The sequence below is a fragment of the Xyrauchen texanus genome, chromosome 43, assembly GCF_025860055.1.
Source record: "Xyrauchen texanus isolate HMW12.3.18 chromosome 43, RBS_HiC_50CHRs, whole genome shotgun sequence".
In the NCBI taxonomy this organism is placed as follows: Eukaryota; Metazoa; Chordata; class Actinopteri; order Cypriniformes; family Catostomidae; genus Xyrauchen; species Xyrauchen texanus.
Window position 1 is genome coordinate 24,158,046 of NC_068318.1, and position 15,199 is coordinate 24,173,244.

Below are 15,199 nucleotides of genomic sequence, written 5' to 3' on the forward strand. Positions count from 1 at the left end.
TGTTCGTTACATGATACCCACAAATTCGTATTTGCACGTTTTAACGGTACAGTCAGGCCTCAAAAATAAATTACTTGGGATATGCCTACTATATGATTAGTAAAACAGGATTAAAGATTATCCTCCATCCAAAGCCAAGAAGGTGCTGTCAAATGAAATATTCCACTTTATTACTATTAAGGTAAAATGAGGAATAAGGTTATTGGCTACAGTCTGTTCAAAATAGTACTCTACGGTAGCATACTTTTTCTACAGCATGTATACTGGGCACAGAATGCTAATTATCTGTTTCTTTTCTTCCCATCCCTTCCTTGTTTATTAAAGATTTTGTCTTAACTCCGTTTAGCACATTTTACCATGTTTAAATCTATTCCACAGAATTCCAACTTTTCATGTCTTTGCCACAGAATCGGTGCAGAAATTGTGGAAAAAGTATGAAGATTGCTTCTGGACCTGCTCATGATGTATTAAATTAGCAACAGAGAACACTGCTGGGATACTGTATTCCACAATTTAATGCACTCAACTTGATCTTTGATTTCCAGTGTGAACGATGAACCAGGACTAATATCTGCTCCGATGATTAATGCATTTACTATGCCTAGGGTTAAGGCATTTTTACACAAAATATTTTTAGGCCCTACATGTTAACTACAAAATGACCGTATTTATTTATGAGAGAGTAACTGGAAGCCACTCACTGAATTTAACCTGCAACGTAACAATTTGTTTATCATTGTATAATGTGCAGCTATACAGACAACAAACCACACAGACAGCACAAGGTGAGGTCACGTTCTTGCAGTGAATCACAGCTGGAGCGCAACTCTGAATGCAGTCGTCTTAGTGAAGCTGTGTTTCACTAAATTGGAACTACGTTTAACTTGACACAGCATCCTAAAATGCAGTGTTTGATGCAACGCAACCAAAGTGAGACACTCCATAAGCATCCATCTTACTCATATGCACATAGACGTGTCTTTAGAAAAGCCTGTAAAATAAGTCTACCTTGGACAGATTAATGAATTGAATTGCAATATGGATTGCTGTGGACTGCAGACCAATGATATGGAAGTAAAAAATATATTGCCTTCTAAAGCCACTTTTTGTGTTGCCAGTTAATGCTTTACTCACCATAATCTGATGTATTTTAATCTGAATTATTATATCTAATATAATTATTTAATTTAGAATTATTTAATCATGATGTAATGATTTTGTTATTATTATTTTGGGGCCTTTCTCAGCAAATATTGATTTATATGCAATTCGATTAATTAATCAGATTTTCAAACAATGAATTCGAATTTAAATTGCAATCGGTAGACAGCCCTAATGTATATGAATTTGAATTAGTAATATAAAATGTAAATAAAAATAATGAATAATAATATTAGTTAACCACTGTGACCCATCCTTAGTAGTAACTAGAAGTGTTTAATTCACATACTTGTGTATCGAGAATAATAAGCCACTGGGCAGATTGGGTATTTTGGGGCTCAGTGGAATTGATGTGCATTGGAAGACAACAAATCGGATGGTACACACAACAACAGTGTTTTATACCATAGGCACGAGGGAGAGTATAAAGGCTTTTTGTTGTTTAGAAGATATAGATGTAAAAGTGAAGGGCTGGGTGAGGGGCGGCCTGGCAAGATTTCTTCCCCCTCAAATGCTGCCTCTTGTGATCTCTCTCTGTTCTCTCTTTATTCTTCCCTCTCTCTTTCACCAATGTTCTCCAAGCTCATCTCTCTCCTTACTCTCTCGTAAGATTGCTCTCTATTTGCATCATATATAGAGTCATGGTAAAACATTCTTGCACTCGCTGACCCACGTAACTCCTACAGATGATTTCTCAAGCTACAGTTGTAAACAGTAGAGACTCTGTTCTGCCTTGATCAGTACCTGCTCTTTGCACCCCTTTCCTCCTGTCAGGTCATATGTTCAGCCTAGCAATTGTATTCCCAAAATGGACATGGATGCCATGGTGTATTTTGCAGTAGATGGTTGCCTAGAAACCTGATGTTAAACATTGTGCATCAGTTATTTTCACTCCCTGACAGTTGGCCATTTTATTATTATAGCTCTGTTTCAAAACCTAGTGAGCAGCCTCGCTACGGCCTACATTGGCAGCCGGCATCTAAGGCAGAATCCTAAATAAATGGAACCACGTAAGTGGATTTGGAACGATTTGGAATGCTCTACATAGGCAGCAACTATGCATACCACACAAAAAGCACTCTGCATGGAAGATTCGACTAGCAATTGATTTTAATTGAGTTTGATGATGTTAGCATGATGTTAAGAAAAAAGCACAATGTACTTTTAAGCATGAAAATTCATAGTACAAACAGATAATGGGTATTATAGAGTAGATCTGTTGTGATTATTACATAACACTCTTATTGCGATTTATTAGATATAACCGTGATTATTTGAGTTAACCATTATTATTGTGCACTTTAAATTATGATTATATTTTAGTGTCCAAATATGGGTATTTTATGTAAAAACAATGCCGTAAATGCCACTTTTTTGTGAAGAATTTGGGACAGAAATGTGTTACATTTGCATAATGTAATGTATTCAAATTATTATTCACTTTGTCTGGACTCCAAACACAACAGTTTAAATGTAAAGTTGACCAAGACTACTGTTGACCAAAACGAGTTTTTGGAAATATTGTAATATTTAAAATGCGATCAATTTAAAGTGCAATATTTTCTGAGATTTTAGAGCCCTAAAGGAAATCATATAGCCCTATTTTATTAAATGATTCCAAGTTAAATATGAATAAATTACATCATAAGGTGCATGTTTATTAAGCATGCTTACATCTGAATAAGTATGACTATTTGCATGACAATTAATTGTCATAATTGTGAAAAGCCTTAAAACAGTCAATTTAAATCATTAATCGCAATTCATTGTATGACAATCATCAGCAAAATGTCATAATCGTGACAGCCCTCTTATAGAGCATTTTTTTATAAAATTGTATATCAACACTTTTCATGATTGAATGAAATATATGTTTATTTAGAAGTGACATTTCTCTTGCTTCATCCACCGTCTTTGATGTTGTCACGGAGCTCTTCGCAACTGCGTTCTGTAGCTTCTGTAATTTGGCCAAAATAAGACATCTGAGGTATCAAAATTAATTTGTCTTCCTTTTGTAACAATATTTAGGTAAGGCCTGTGATGCCTTACTGTGCTGCCTCTTTATATAGCTCACTAGGTTTTGGAACAGACCCCAAGTTAGTCACTGCATCAGATATAGCATCAGAGTGCCTAATTAATGAGTATACCAGTATTTTGTTAATACAATCATTTGAAATGGTCTCATCTTTTCAGAGGGCCCATTCATTCATCTGGAAAAAAGATGATGTCTAACTATTAGTGGAAGGCTTATGAGGAAGTAGAAATTCAATACGAGGAGAATTAATTCTTCCTTTGCAGCTCGGTACCTTAAGGCTTTGGCCTAATTTAGTCTAATGGATTCTGTATGGTAGGGATCGATGCTCTTGAACTAGCCCTGCCTTCATATGAATGTGTCCACTCTGCCGCGGAGTGGACAAGCACAGATTAGTTCTTTTTCCAGCCTTTCTTGCTTTATATAATGTGCTCAGTGCCACATTACACACATGTTCCCTCAAAACCCTCCCCCCAGCCCCATCGATAAATCAATTGATTTAACAGCAAGCTAAAACATTTTGACGTTCATCAGGCATTGCCGTGCAGTTTAGTAGGTTTATCGTATTATCTGTTTAGTACTTTAGAACACTTGTGATTTGCCTTATTTGCCTGCAGTTTTTTTTTTTTCAGCTTGGAAAAACCTGTGCAAATCAGATTCTACTCCTTTCATTATTGGGCTAGTGGCTTGTTTCGTTTCGAGATGAATTAGCTTGCATCCAGAAACAACTGCCTGTCTGGAATGTAATTGATTGTTTGGAGAGGATGAGTGGAGAAAGGGGTCCCTGTGGCGGGATAATATGTCGATAACTGCGTTAGTAACGGACAGAGTGTATTCTTTGACAATGAGTTAGCGTGTCCATATTAGCTACTGTTCATGTTCTCTGAAGCTGTAAATCTAAAATGTAAATTATTTTACTTGCCCATGTTGTTTAAAACATCTGGGCAATGTACATGTGCTATCAGTGTTGGTTAACAGGTTAATGCTAACTTTTTGCTGGAATGTTCTGTCTTATCTGTTTTGTCACAGCCTCTGCTTTCTGCTGGTGTACAAAACTTATTTTAAATGCCACTGTCAGAGCGCAGGGGTCAAACTCTTGTATTATTATTAGTATAGTCTTTTTGTGTTCAAGCTTGTGTTTTATCCCATAAGCAGTGTGTGTAGGAGGTAAACAAGTCTGTTCTTATCATAGTCTGACCTTGTGTGAAGTGTTCTGCTTTTATTCACTTTTGTAGGACTGGCTAGGTCCTTTTATAGCACTTGGAATTCACTCATTTTGTACCCATGTTTTGAACTATTTGCTTGAGAGCTTAATTACTTTTTGGGTGTTCAGTGAACTACCCCTCATCTTTGCGGGTCTCAAAGGCAATTATTGATGAGTAAACATCTTGTAATTAATCTTCTATTCACTAATGGCCTCTGGGAGTGATGAAGCATAACAAATCAATCAGACTTCCATCCCTTCTGTCCTTCTGAAGGCACCGATATGGATTTGAAATAGTTCAATGGGATAATATTGGGGTAACACTTTCTAATAAACCTTATTTTACCCTGCGCTTCCCAGTTGGAAGGTGGCCAAGCTGGTCATCCATTTAAAGCTGTGTTTTTGAACCCTGTTAACTAGCTAAAGTAGGTTCCCACCAGCTTAACCACCTTTCTCAACAGAAAGATAGTTTTACCAAGTTGTCCAGGAGGGTCTACAAGGTCAAGCCTGTCTCCGTCAGCTACTAGTCCAGTCCATTCATAACGTGCATTCTTGCATTACTGTGGCAGTAACAAACCTCACAACTCAAGGGGGCGATAGAGCTAGCTTCAGATGTCTGTGCTATTAAACTGTTATTGTTAAGATAACTAATTATAAATATGTAAAGTTTAGTAGTTGGCCTAAAATAGAAAACTTGACCTCAGAAAATGCAGCTTATGCTAATGCCTGCTATAGCACCATTTGTGGATATGCTGAGAATTTAATGCGTACTGTTGCATTAGGAATTGCATTTGGACACATTTCAGACCGAGTTTGTGTAGCTAGTAGCATTTGCATTTGCTTTTAGGCCAAGAAACATACTTCACACAAGTTAAGTGATTGTAGACCTGTGTGCTTGGCCAACGCCAACATGCTGTCCAGTTGAACTTGTTAACAAAACCTCAGTAGTCAATGGTTCGATAGAGTTGCCTTCAAAAGTTTGTGCCATAAAACCAGATGTGTTATTACTCAGTGAAGCTGATGCAAATATATTGAATTTAACTTACTGTCTCTGTAGTGCTGTTTTAAAACTGTTGCCCTGACATTACAGTAGTTCACTTGAAAGAGAAAATTCCCTTTTGAAGCGGACGGTTCACACTTATGTCCATTTATAGAGCCCCTTGCAACAACTTTGAGAATGTCATACGTACTTGCATTGAGATATGAATTGTGGTCTGACTAGGCCCGGTTCCAGATCAAAATCACTGAAGGTGCTTCTGAAAATATTGGAAGTGCTCTGTACAAAGTGGAGATCGTAAAAGATAAAATTATTAAAATGCTTCTTGCATCTTTTAAACCCAGAAACAGTTGTGCACTCATTCTAATGCATGATGAACAATTTGTGTGTACAGTATATATAGTAAGTGATTTATGGGACTATTCTGCAATTGCCTGAAGTTTTTCTCTACAGATAATACTTTTCTTTCAGGTATTGGAAAAACTGAATTAAGGAAGGGTATAATTAATAATAGTTTATTTTACCATCTATTGGCAATACTTCAGTGCATTGGTATTTTATTATTCAATGTAACACTCTCGACATCAGGGGTCAATTTTAATAGTAAAATAAAATATTCGGAAATTATATTCTAAAAGCTTCTTTTAATGTTTGACACAAAGCCAAACTTGTTTTAATATTTCCTAACCATTTATGCGCTCGGTTTGTCATGATCTGGGTCTCGTCAATGCTTTGTCCGCAAATGGTTTGGCATCCCATTCAGCACACAACTGTATAAAAGAGGCTGCATGACTATGATAAATGATTGCTGCCAGAGTAACATTTGCATATAGGTGTGCGGGACATTTGACTAATTTTACACAAATAAAAAACATATTCCTCATATTCCTGTGCTAAATTTATCAACGGTCCAATTACGAAACATTCTAAAGCTAGAGCATTCAAATCTGACAGTATTGGAAGAAGAGTGTAAATCAGTAGATCTCCCAGCGCCCTCTTGAGGAAGTTCTGCTGCTCAAGACAGCCATGCTTGGCTTCTCTGCACTCTCTCATCGAAATGTAATTTACAGGGATTTCAGCTTTTATTTTCCGAAGCACCCCCTTATTTACTCAGAGGTTTGCATGGCCAAGAGCTGGCCAATTTCATGCCTGTTGAACTCCAAGACTGATGCCATTGATTATTGTTTGGTGCAGAGCAGGAACAATTTCTGATTGGTTTGTCCCTTCCTCCAGTGTGTTGTTTGAGAGAGAGAGCGTAAGTGTGTGTGTTAGGTCTTTGTGTTCTTTCTACTCCAGCATTAAATGACCCTCTCAAATCGCAAACACAGTTTATAAGGTTGAGAGTACTGCTCTCTATGGAAGCAACCTCAAAAATGCTCCTAATAATTCTCTTTTCTTCTTTTTTTTTCTTTCTTTGCCATTCTCCCCAAATTCTCTGCACTTGCATGGTCCTTAATGTATTCACCTTTTACATATTGTATAATTTTATTCTTTCTATCCTTTTAATTTTATTTGTTCTATTCTTCTGATCCACCTTGACTTTCTTCATGTCATTCACATTTACATTTACTCTCTTTATACTTGACATCGGTTCTCATTCCTCATTTTCCTCTTCTATTATGCCCTCTTTATCGATCCATCCCCTTGTTTTCTTTCTTTTTATCCATCCATCCATCTATGCATCCCCTTATTTTCTTCTTTTTGATCCATCCATCCATCCATCCATCCACTTGTTTTCGTCCTTTTTATCCTTCCTTCCATCCATTCATCCATCCATCATATCAACCTACCACTTTCCCCCGCTTTCTCAGCTGGTGGGTGGAGAGTTTGACCTGGAGATGAACTTCATCATCCAGGACGCAGAAAGTATTGCCTGTATGGTGGAGCTTCTTGAGCACTGTGAAGTCACCTGCCAGGCGGAGATCTGGAGCATGTTCACTGCCATCCTGCGGAAAAGTGTGCGTAATCTACAGACCAGCACAGAGGTGGGGCTCATCCAGCAGGTGCTGCAGAAGATGAGCTCTGTTGATGACATGATTGCAGGTGATTGCACTCAAATGCAGGATATAAAACATCACATGATATGGATGGAGCTTGGCTCAGTGACACCAATAATAACAAATAACTGTATATTTGAAAAAGAAATGTAACACTGGGATTTGTAAAGATGCTCTTGAGTGAACTTAATTTAATTTAATTAATTTGTTTTTTAATTTAATTTAATTTAATTTAATTAATTTAATTTAATTTAATTTGACCAATTGTCACACATTATACATACATTTCTGCATATACATGGTGAAATTATTTATTTTTCACATATCCCAGCTAAGCTGGGGTCAGAGTGCAGGGTCAGCCATGATACGGCGCCCCTGGAGCAGATAGGTTCAAGGGCCTTGCTCAAGGGCCCAACAGTGGTGTCTTGGTGGTGTTGGGGCTTGAACCCACGACCTTCTGATCAGTAACCCAGAGCCTTAACCGCTGAGCCACCACTGCCCAACCTTCACTTGACCTTGACTTGAACTTGACCTTCAGCCTTTGATTCCCGTTTTTAATCTTGATTCCCAGCATGTAGGGTCTCGTATAAATAAGTCCTGATTCCTGGGACAAAATTGTAATCATCTCCACACTTGATTGAAAACTTGCATTCATGTACCCTATATGGCCAAAAGTATAAAATCCCACCCAAATATTATTAGTATTTTTTATTAAATGTGTCCAATTACATAAGTTAAATGGGTTTTGAATGCAGTTTCACATTGACTCTAAGCTATTAAGAACTGGTGGAGTCACAATGGAGAAAAACATGTGTCTACTGTGTACACTCTTTTTGTACGCTTCAGCTACAGTAATTCATTTCAATGAAACTAATTCAGAGAAGAGAAAAGAAGTAGTAATTTTGGTTGTTCACATGCTCATCCATATGTTCCAGACCTCTATGATTTGGCTCTGTTACGTTAGAAAAATAGGATTCGCTGTCTCGCTGAACCCCTCATTGTGCATTCTGTGTCCAATATTTCTGTGTAATTACGATCAGTGGACCATGGCCGTCGTTTATTGCTGGGGTAATGTGTAAAATTGGCTCTGTGAGCACATTTGGGAGAATGCCTCTCTCTTACCGTTCTTTAGACAGATATTCATGTTAGAAAATGCCGCTGCTAATCATTCTATTAGTCCTCATAAGGTTGGAAGCGTCTGTCCATTTTTTACCAGATTTGTGGCCTTTGAGTGAATCGTGTGCAACAGGGATATTTTAACAATCAAATTATGCTGATATTACAGTACTACAAATATCACTGTTAAGAGATTGATATTTTTCTCAAAATTGAATTATTTAATCTCCTATGCTGCATTTGAAAGATCTTCTACATTCAAAATGCAGAAGTATCACCCACATCGCAAATGACATCATGTTTGACACCAAGCCATTACGGACAATACAATATGTGAATGAAGAGTTGTTTCTATGCCATTAAGGTTCACAATCTGGTGTCCCAGGAACCTTCGGAGAACATGCTGTCAATCAGGGCTACGGGTGTAAAAAAAAAATCCTACAACATTTTTCTGTTATTATTCTCCTACTGTATGATGCTACAAACCCATATGACTCTCTATCTTCTGTGGAACACATAGGCAATGATGTTTAGAAGAATGACAGAAAAAAATACTGAAAGAATAAATGTATCCACATGTAATTGAAGTGTGGTTTCTTTTCCTGTTATAATAATTAACTGATCAATAGTGTGGAGACACTGGAGATTTTCTTATTCAAGTTGCTTTGCACAAACCTGTAAAGACACCTAATTAATATGATCAATGTCCTTACTTTGTAAGACTTTAGGACACACCAGATGTTAAACTGAAACCAATATCTTTAAACCTGTTATTTGAAATTGTTAACCTTTAATTTCAGCCGAAGCTGATTTTGCAGACTGATCACAATGTTTGCACTCAAATCAAGGTTGTTTTCAATGATTAGCCTATAACGTATTATCTTATAACTTATAATTAAAACCTATTGTTTTGAGTAAAAGACTTATAGTGGCTGAAGAGGCACTTATAGTGGTGGTCAATTAGTAAATTTGGTCAATTAGTAAATCAGTTAGTACATTTTCTATATAAATAGATTTGGTTTATTTTTCATTGTTTTAAATAAAAATACAATTATTTGTGAAGTGTGAAAATCTAAATGAACGTCTAAGAGAAAATGTAAGAAGTACAAAGTATGATTTTTATTATGGGTACATGAAGTACTGCACATCATTCAAGTAGCGCTCCTCATGCAGCACATGGGAGACTTGACAGCGACTGATTTCAATACTCGCTTCATCCAGGGAAGGATACATACGATGTTACATTAGAATTTGGCCAAAACGAGATATCTTGGGGGCAGCGTGAATAAGATACCTTCCATTTGGAGATGCCTTCTAGAGCCTCTAGAGGACGCTCACTAGTTTTTGGAACAGACCCATAATTTGGCTTTCTGTCCTAAGTGACCACATTTTCATGATTCAAGAGTTCTGAAAACCAATAATGCTGAGACATTCTCTCTTCTCTCTCTCTCTGTCTCCTTTAGATCTCTTAGTCGACATGCTGGGGGTTTTGGCCAGCTACAGTATCACAGTGAAGGAACTAAAGCTGTTGTTCAGCATGCTGAGGGGGGAAGGTGGTGTGTGGGTGAGTTTTCTCCCACCACACACACTGAGGCCTGCAGTCATTGGCCAGCTCTCTCTAGAGACCTCTGACAGGCCCAGCCAATGATCTCCTGTCCGTTGGCTCTCTCAATGGACAGATCTGAATGGGGTTGCCTGTGTATCGGCTTAAACTGTGCTGTTGTAGTTAAGGCTGATGGACAGAGTATTGATTGGCTGAATTTGGTATTCCTTTGATTTAGGTCTTTGGTTATGATTTCGTTGGATTTTTTTTGAGACTCGTTTCATGAAATACGTCTCATACAGTGGGTACAAAAGTCTGAGACCACATTGAAAATCTGGGATTCAAAATCTAATTTAAACCTGGAAATTTAGTTTTAAAACATATTCGTTCTGATATGCAATCTATATGAAATACTTAAGAAATTGCTGTCCAATAGTGTTTTAAGTGCCCCATCTTTCAATAACAGTTACTTTGCAAAGCTTGAATCGTATTGTGACTGCTTCTCAAGCAATCCACTTTGATCTTTTTTTTTTTTATCCCCTTTTCTCCCAATGTGGAATGCCCAATTCCAACTATGTAATAGGTACTCGTTGTGGCACGGCTACTCACATCGATCCGGGTGGTGGAAGGCAAGTCTCAGTTGCATCTGCTTCTGAAACAGTCAATCCGCGCATCTTATCACGTGGCTCGCTGTGCATGACACCGCGGAGACAACGCATGTGGAGGCTCATGCTATTCTACACGATACACGCACAACTTACCACGTGCCCCATTGAGAGCAAGAACCACTAATCACAACCATGATGAGGTTATCCCATGTGACTCTACTCTCCCTAGCAACCGGGCCAATTTGTTTGCTGAGGAGACCTGGCTGGAGTCTAATGGAGCACACCCTGGATTCGAACTCGCAATTCCAGGGGTGGTAGTCAGCGTGAATACCCGCCAATTCACTCTAATCTGAGCCAAAAACATACAATCCAGGCTGAAATGTTCTGAATACACAAACGTAATAAAATCCACGGTGATGCTGGGTGATTCAACCAGCTTCAACAGGCCAAAACAGAGACGCTGGTCTTCACAGGGGCGACATCTCACATCTTCAGTGTTTGTTTTTACACACAACTGAATGCGTTTCTCCCAGTCAGTGGCCACAGCAGAATGAGACCGTACTTACAGTATGTTTTTTTTTATAGTAAAAGTATCTCTTCTATGCACCAAATACAAAGAAATATTTAGAAATCATGTTAATTTTTCAATTCAACTTTTCTCTCAAATTAAGTTAAATATACAAAATATAAGCTTTTTAACTAGCAAACTCAGACTTTAACACCACTGTGTTTTAATTGATGGCTTTTGTTCTAATTTTTGCTCTGTTTCCTGTGTATTTTCTACACTCCTTCAATAATTACAATGTCCTCTCTTAATTGTTCCCTCTCTCATCTATGTCTCCTTTGCCCATAGCCAAGACATGCTATTAAGCTCCTGTCAGTGCTGAATCAGATGCCTCAGCGGCACGGCCCTGACACCTTCTTCAACTTCCCAGGACGCAGTGCGGCGGTGAGGCTCTTCCTCCACCCCTTTCTGTTTACAATAAATCCTTCACAGAACAAATAAAGACATTATACATATTATCATTTACTAGTGATTGTATCTCTTACCGATCAATCTGTGCACATTTATACCCAGTCTTTCACCTCATGTCATGACTACTGTCAAACCAGTAATCTGTGGATGGAAACCAGGAAGGGATGTTGTGTAACCATCTGTAAGGCATTTTACATGGAGTTAATTCCATCTACAAATCACATAGCCAGAAGGTTATCCACCTAAAAAAGTAGTCCCACAGAAATAGACAACTTTGCAAACCAAATAATACATAGTTTTAGTGAATAATTCATGTGAGCCTGAACTGAGGGATGGGTTATAAATATTTTCAGTTTTAATCAACAGCATACCACAGATTTTGGCCACATCCACACTAATCCGTTTAGCTTTGAAACCTCCATTTTCAGATTCCTAATTTCATTATTTTCCAAAGTATGCAGTTATGGAGAACGTTTTCGAAAGTCTTAATTTTTCAGTGGTGGAAAATGTCGTTCTACTGTGGATGAGAGGTGTAAACGTAGTGAAATCAATGCGTTTTCAAATGAATACGTATTAGTGTGGACATGGCTTCTGTCACAAGAACTTACTTTAATTTAATCCTGTATATCCCTTTAAAGAGGTCCAATTTGAATAGACCAATATATAAAACTGTCAGCCGAATATATATATATATATATATATCAGCTGGTCCTGTTAATATTGTTTTCATTTTTCTATGGCTGTTAATTCCTTGTTTTTTGCCCTCTGCAGGCCATTGCTTTGCCGCCCATTGCTAAGTGGCCTTACCAGAACGGATTCACTCTAAACACTTGGTTCAGAATGGACCCTCTCAATAATATCAATGTAGACAAGGATAAACCATACTTATACTGGTAAGTATAACATGTTCTTTACATGCAGTAAAAACAGAGCACATACAGTATTATGGGTTATTGCTGATCTAGCAGCAGCTATCAGCTCCGTTCGATTATATCCTCAGTCATTATAGCACTAATATGTAAACATATGTTTCAGCCACCACTACATCTACTTATCGGCATTAGCCATTGATGAATTTATATAGGTGGACCACTATTCTAAATACTTCAAAGACTTAAAACAGGCTCTGTATAGGTGATGTTAAATGTAAAGCTTTAGTGTATTATAATTAATTGATTCCATCAGTTTCCACTGATTTGTATTGCATGTTACCTGTTCTGTCCTTTCTTCTGAACATTACTATGGAGCCGTTCACATCTAACGTGTTTTTGCGTCTGTCCACACAGTTTTTCAGTCGTTATTCTATGTAAACATGCCCTAGATGGACGTCTTTGACTGTCTCAGGCAGGAGTGCCACGTTTTTAGATGTCATTCAAAGTTCAATTGTTAAAAACGTATTTCTAGGCACCTGCGTTCTAATATATTTATTGCGCTGTGTCTAGCTTTTTTAACAAAAGAACATGCTACATTTGAATGACCCGTAACAGTGCTGAAGACATAATGTTGATTTTAAATGGGCCCACAGGATCACCCTGGCTTTACACCTGTAGTGTTTGTAACTGCAAATAATGTAAGTCCTGCATGTTGCAATTGAAGCTGCTGCACAGTATGGAGGGAGGACACATGAGGTTGGTACAGATTACCACTTCAGAAGTCTAAGGGCCACTGACCGCATTTAAATCAGCATCTAATCCTGTTTCCTGTTTCTCTGTTACCGTGGCAAGCTCATTGTAGCATTATGTAGCCGTGTAGGTGCAGAGTGAGAGAAACAGCACCTCTTTGAGGTCTCAACTGATAGCCAGTCACCTTATCGACAGCCGCCAGCACTCCCACCAATCACTGCTGCCAGGGACTCAGACAGCCATGTTTGTTTTCCTGCCAACAATTAAGCCTGACATCCTCCCATTTTTTTCATTGAGATTTTCACATCTGACTATTACATTTAAAATGTAATTGTGTGGAATACACGTTGATACCAGATTGTTTTCTGGTTTGGCTTGAATAACAAAGTATGTTTGGTGCAGGGAATGCACTTTGGGTTCATTTTTGCTTTTTCATCTTAAAGTAAACTAAGTGAATCCTTCCCTGTGCAATGGGCAAGTTTATAGGATTTTTTTTGTCTTTTCTTTGGTTAAAGGCAGTTTATTGTGTTGAATTGATTTTTGAGCCATTGTGTTCTCTAATGTAAATGTATTTCAAAAAACGTCACTTTTCTCCATCCCCTAGTTTTCGAACCAGCAAAGGGATTGGCTACTCGGCGCACTTTGTGGGTAACTGTTTAATCGTGACATCACTGAAGTCAAAGGGCAAAGGCTTTCAACACTGTGTGAAATATGACTTCCAACCCAGGAAGGTAAGATTTGTCTAAATCTGTAGCATAACTAGACACATAAATAAACAGTATTTTTCCTTTTAACAGTGGTATTAGCACTATTACTATTTCTCATACTTGGGGTTAGGGATTTGAACAAACCTATAACCCTTAGTATTAAACTTGTCCTGCAACATTTGTGTTATTACATTTAAGTAAACAGACTAACTGTATTTTCACCTAGTGGACTATAGAACCAAGAAATCCTATTGACTTCCATTGAAGGAGGGATACAAGCTATATCTTGGTACCAAAATAACATAAACTACTTTTCGACTATCGGGCCGAATGGTTCTTTGCACAGTGAGTAATGATTCCAGTAGCATTTCCATTTGAGCATAGTTTGTTACTGTGCAATTACAAACCGTTTTGGTGGGACGGCTTGAGTGATGTGACAAATCACGATTGGTTGCTTGCACAGGCAGGCGGTCCATCCTAATTCTGATTTCACAGTATCGCAGTGGAAAAAGAAACCGTAACTGTGGCAATGAGCCCTGGGTCAGCACGGTTTCGCTAGCAAGAACCAATCGGCCTGATGGTGGAATAGTCGCTATAGGGTGAGCTCCATTGACTTGGGCCAGTAAACTACAACCAGCCTAGCAACTACCTTGAACACCATAGCAAACAAATAGCAATGCACTAAAAAACACTCAGAACTCTTAGACACGGGCAAGCACCAGTCACATTTTCTTCAGAATATGAAAAAATCTATTTGGATAATCTTTCTTCCAAACCTAGATAGGCCATTACCGTTCAAATAAATAATTGCAAATTGAGTATCTCAGAATCGATAACCTTAATAATTCCTAAACACATTGAATCTTTTGTACTGTATATGGATTTGTGTGCTCCCAATAAAGAAAATTATCATCTTATTGCTATTACTCCAAGTAAACTTGGGGAAAACAAATTTATTTAGCTAATTATTGCCACTTCTCTAAGAATAATGGTAAATCTAAAACTTCACATGTCCTCTAGGAGGCAGCAACTGTTTAAAACCACACCTCTCCCCTCTCTCTGTGCAAATCTTTTGACTTAGCTTTTGTTTTTGTGGACACAAGGAACAGATGGAATTCCTGAGGGATTATTGATAATATTCCCCATTAGAATTTAGGGTCTCTTTCTGTTTTTCCACACTCTGGTCTGATACACCTAACATCTGGTTTGATTACTTCTCTCCTTATATTATTCCCG

The 15,199-nt window shown here is 37.9% G+C and overlaps 1 protein-coding gene across 3 annotated transcripts in view; it reads left to right on the forward strand.

The window, feature by feature from the left end:
* The window catches only part of LOC127635912 (neurobeachin-like), a 148,053-nt gene that overhangs the window by 59,124 nt on the left and 73,730 nt on the right, over nucleotides 1-15,199 (forward strand). For all 3 annotated transcript variants that reach the window (XM_052116203.1, XM_052116201.1, XM_052116204.1), the window contains exons 2-6: nucleotides 7,206-7,437; nucleotides 9,971-10,071; nucleotides 11,512-11,607; nucleotides 12,406-12,527; nucleotides 13,861-13,987. In XM_052116203.1, coding sequence (XP_051972163.1) covers nucleotides 7,206-7,437; nucleotides 9,971-10,071; nucleotides 11,512-11,607; nucleotides 12,406-12,527; nucleotides 13,861-13,987 — 678 coding nt within the window. The remainder of the gene's footprint in view (nucleotides 1-7,205; nucleotides 7,438-9,970; nucleotides 10,072-11,511; nucleotides 11,608-12,405; nucleotides 12,528-13,860; nucleotides 13,988-15,199) is intronic.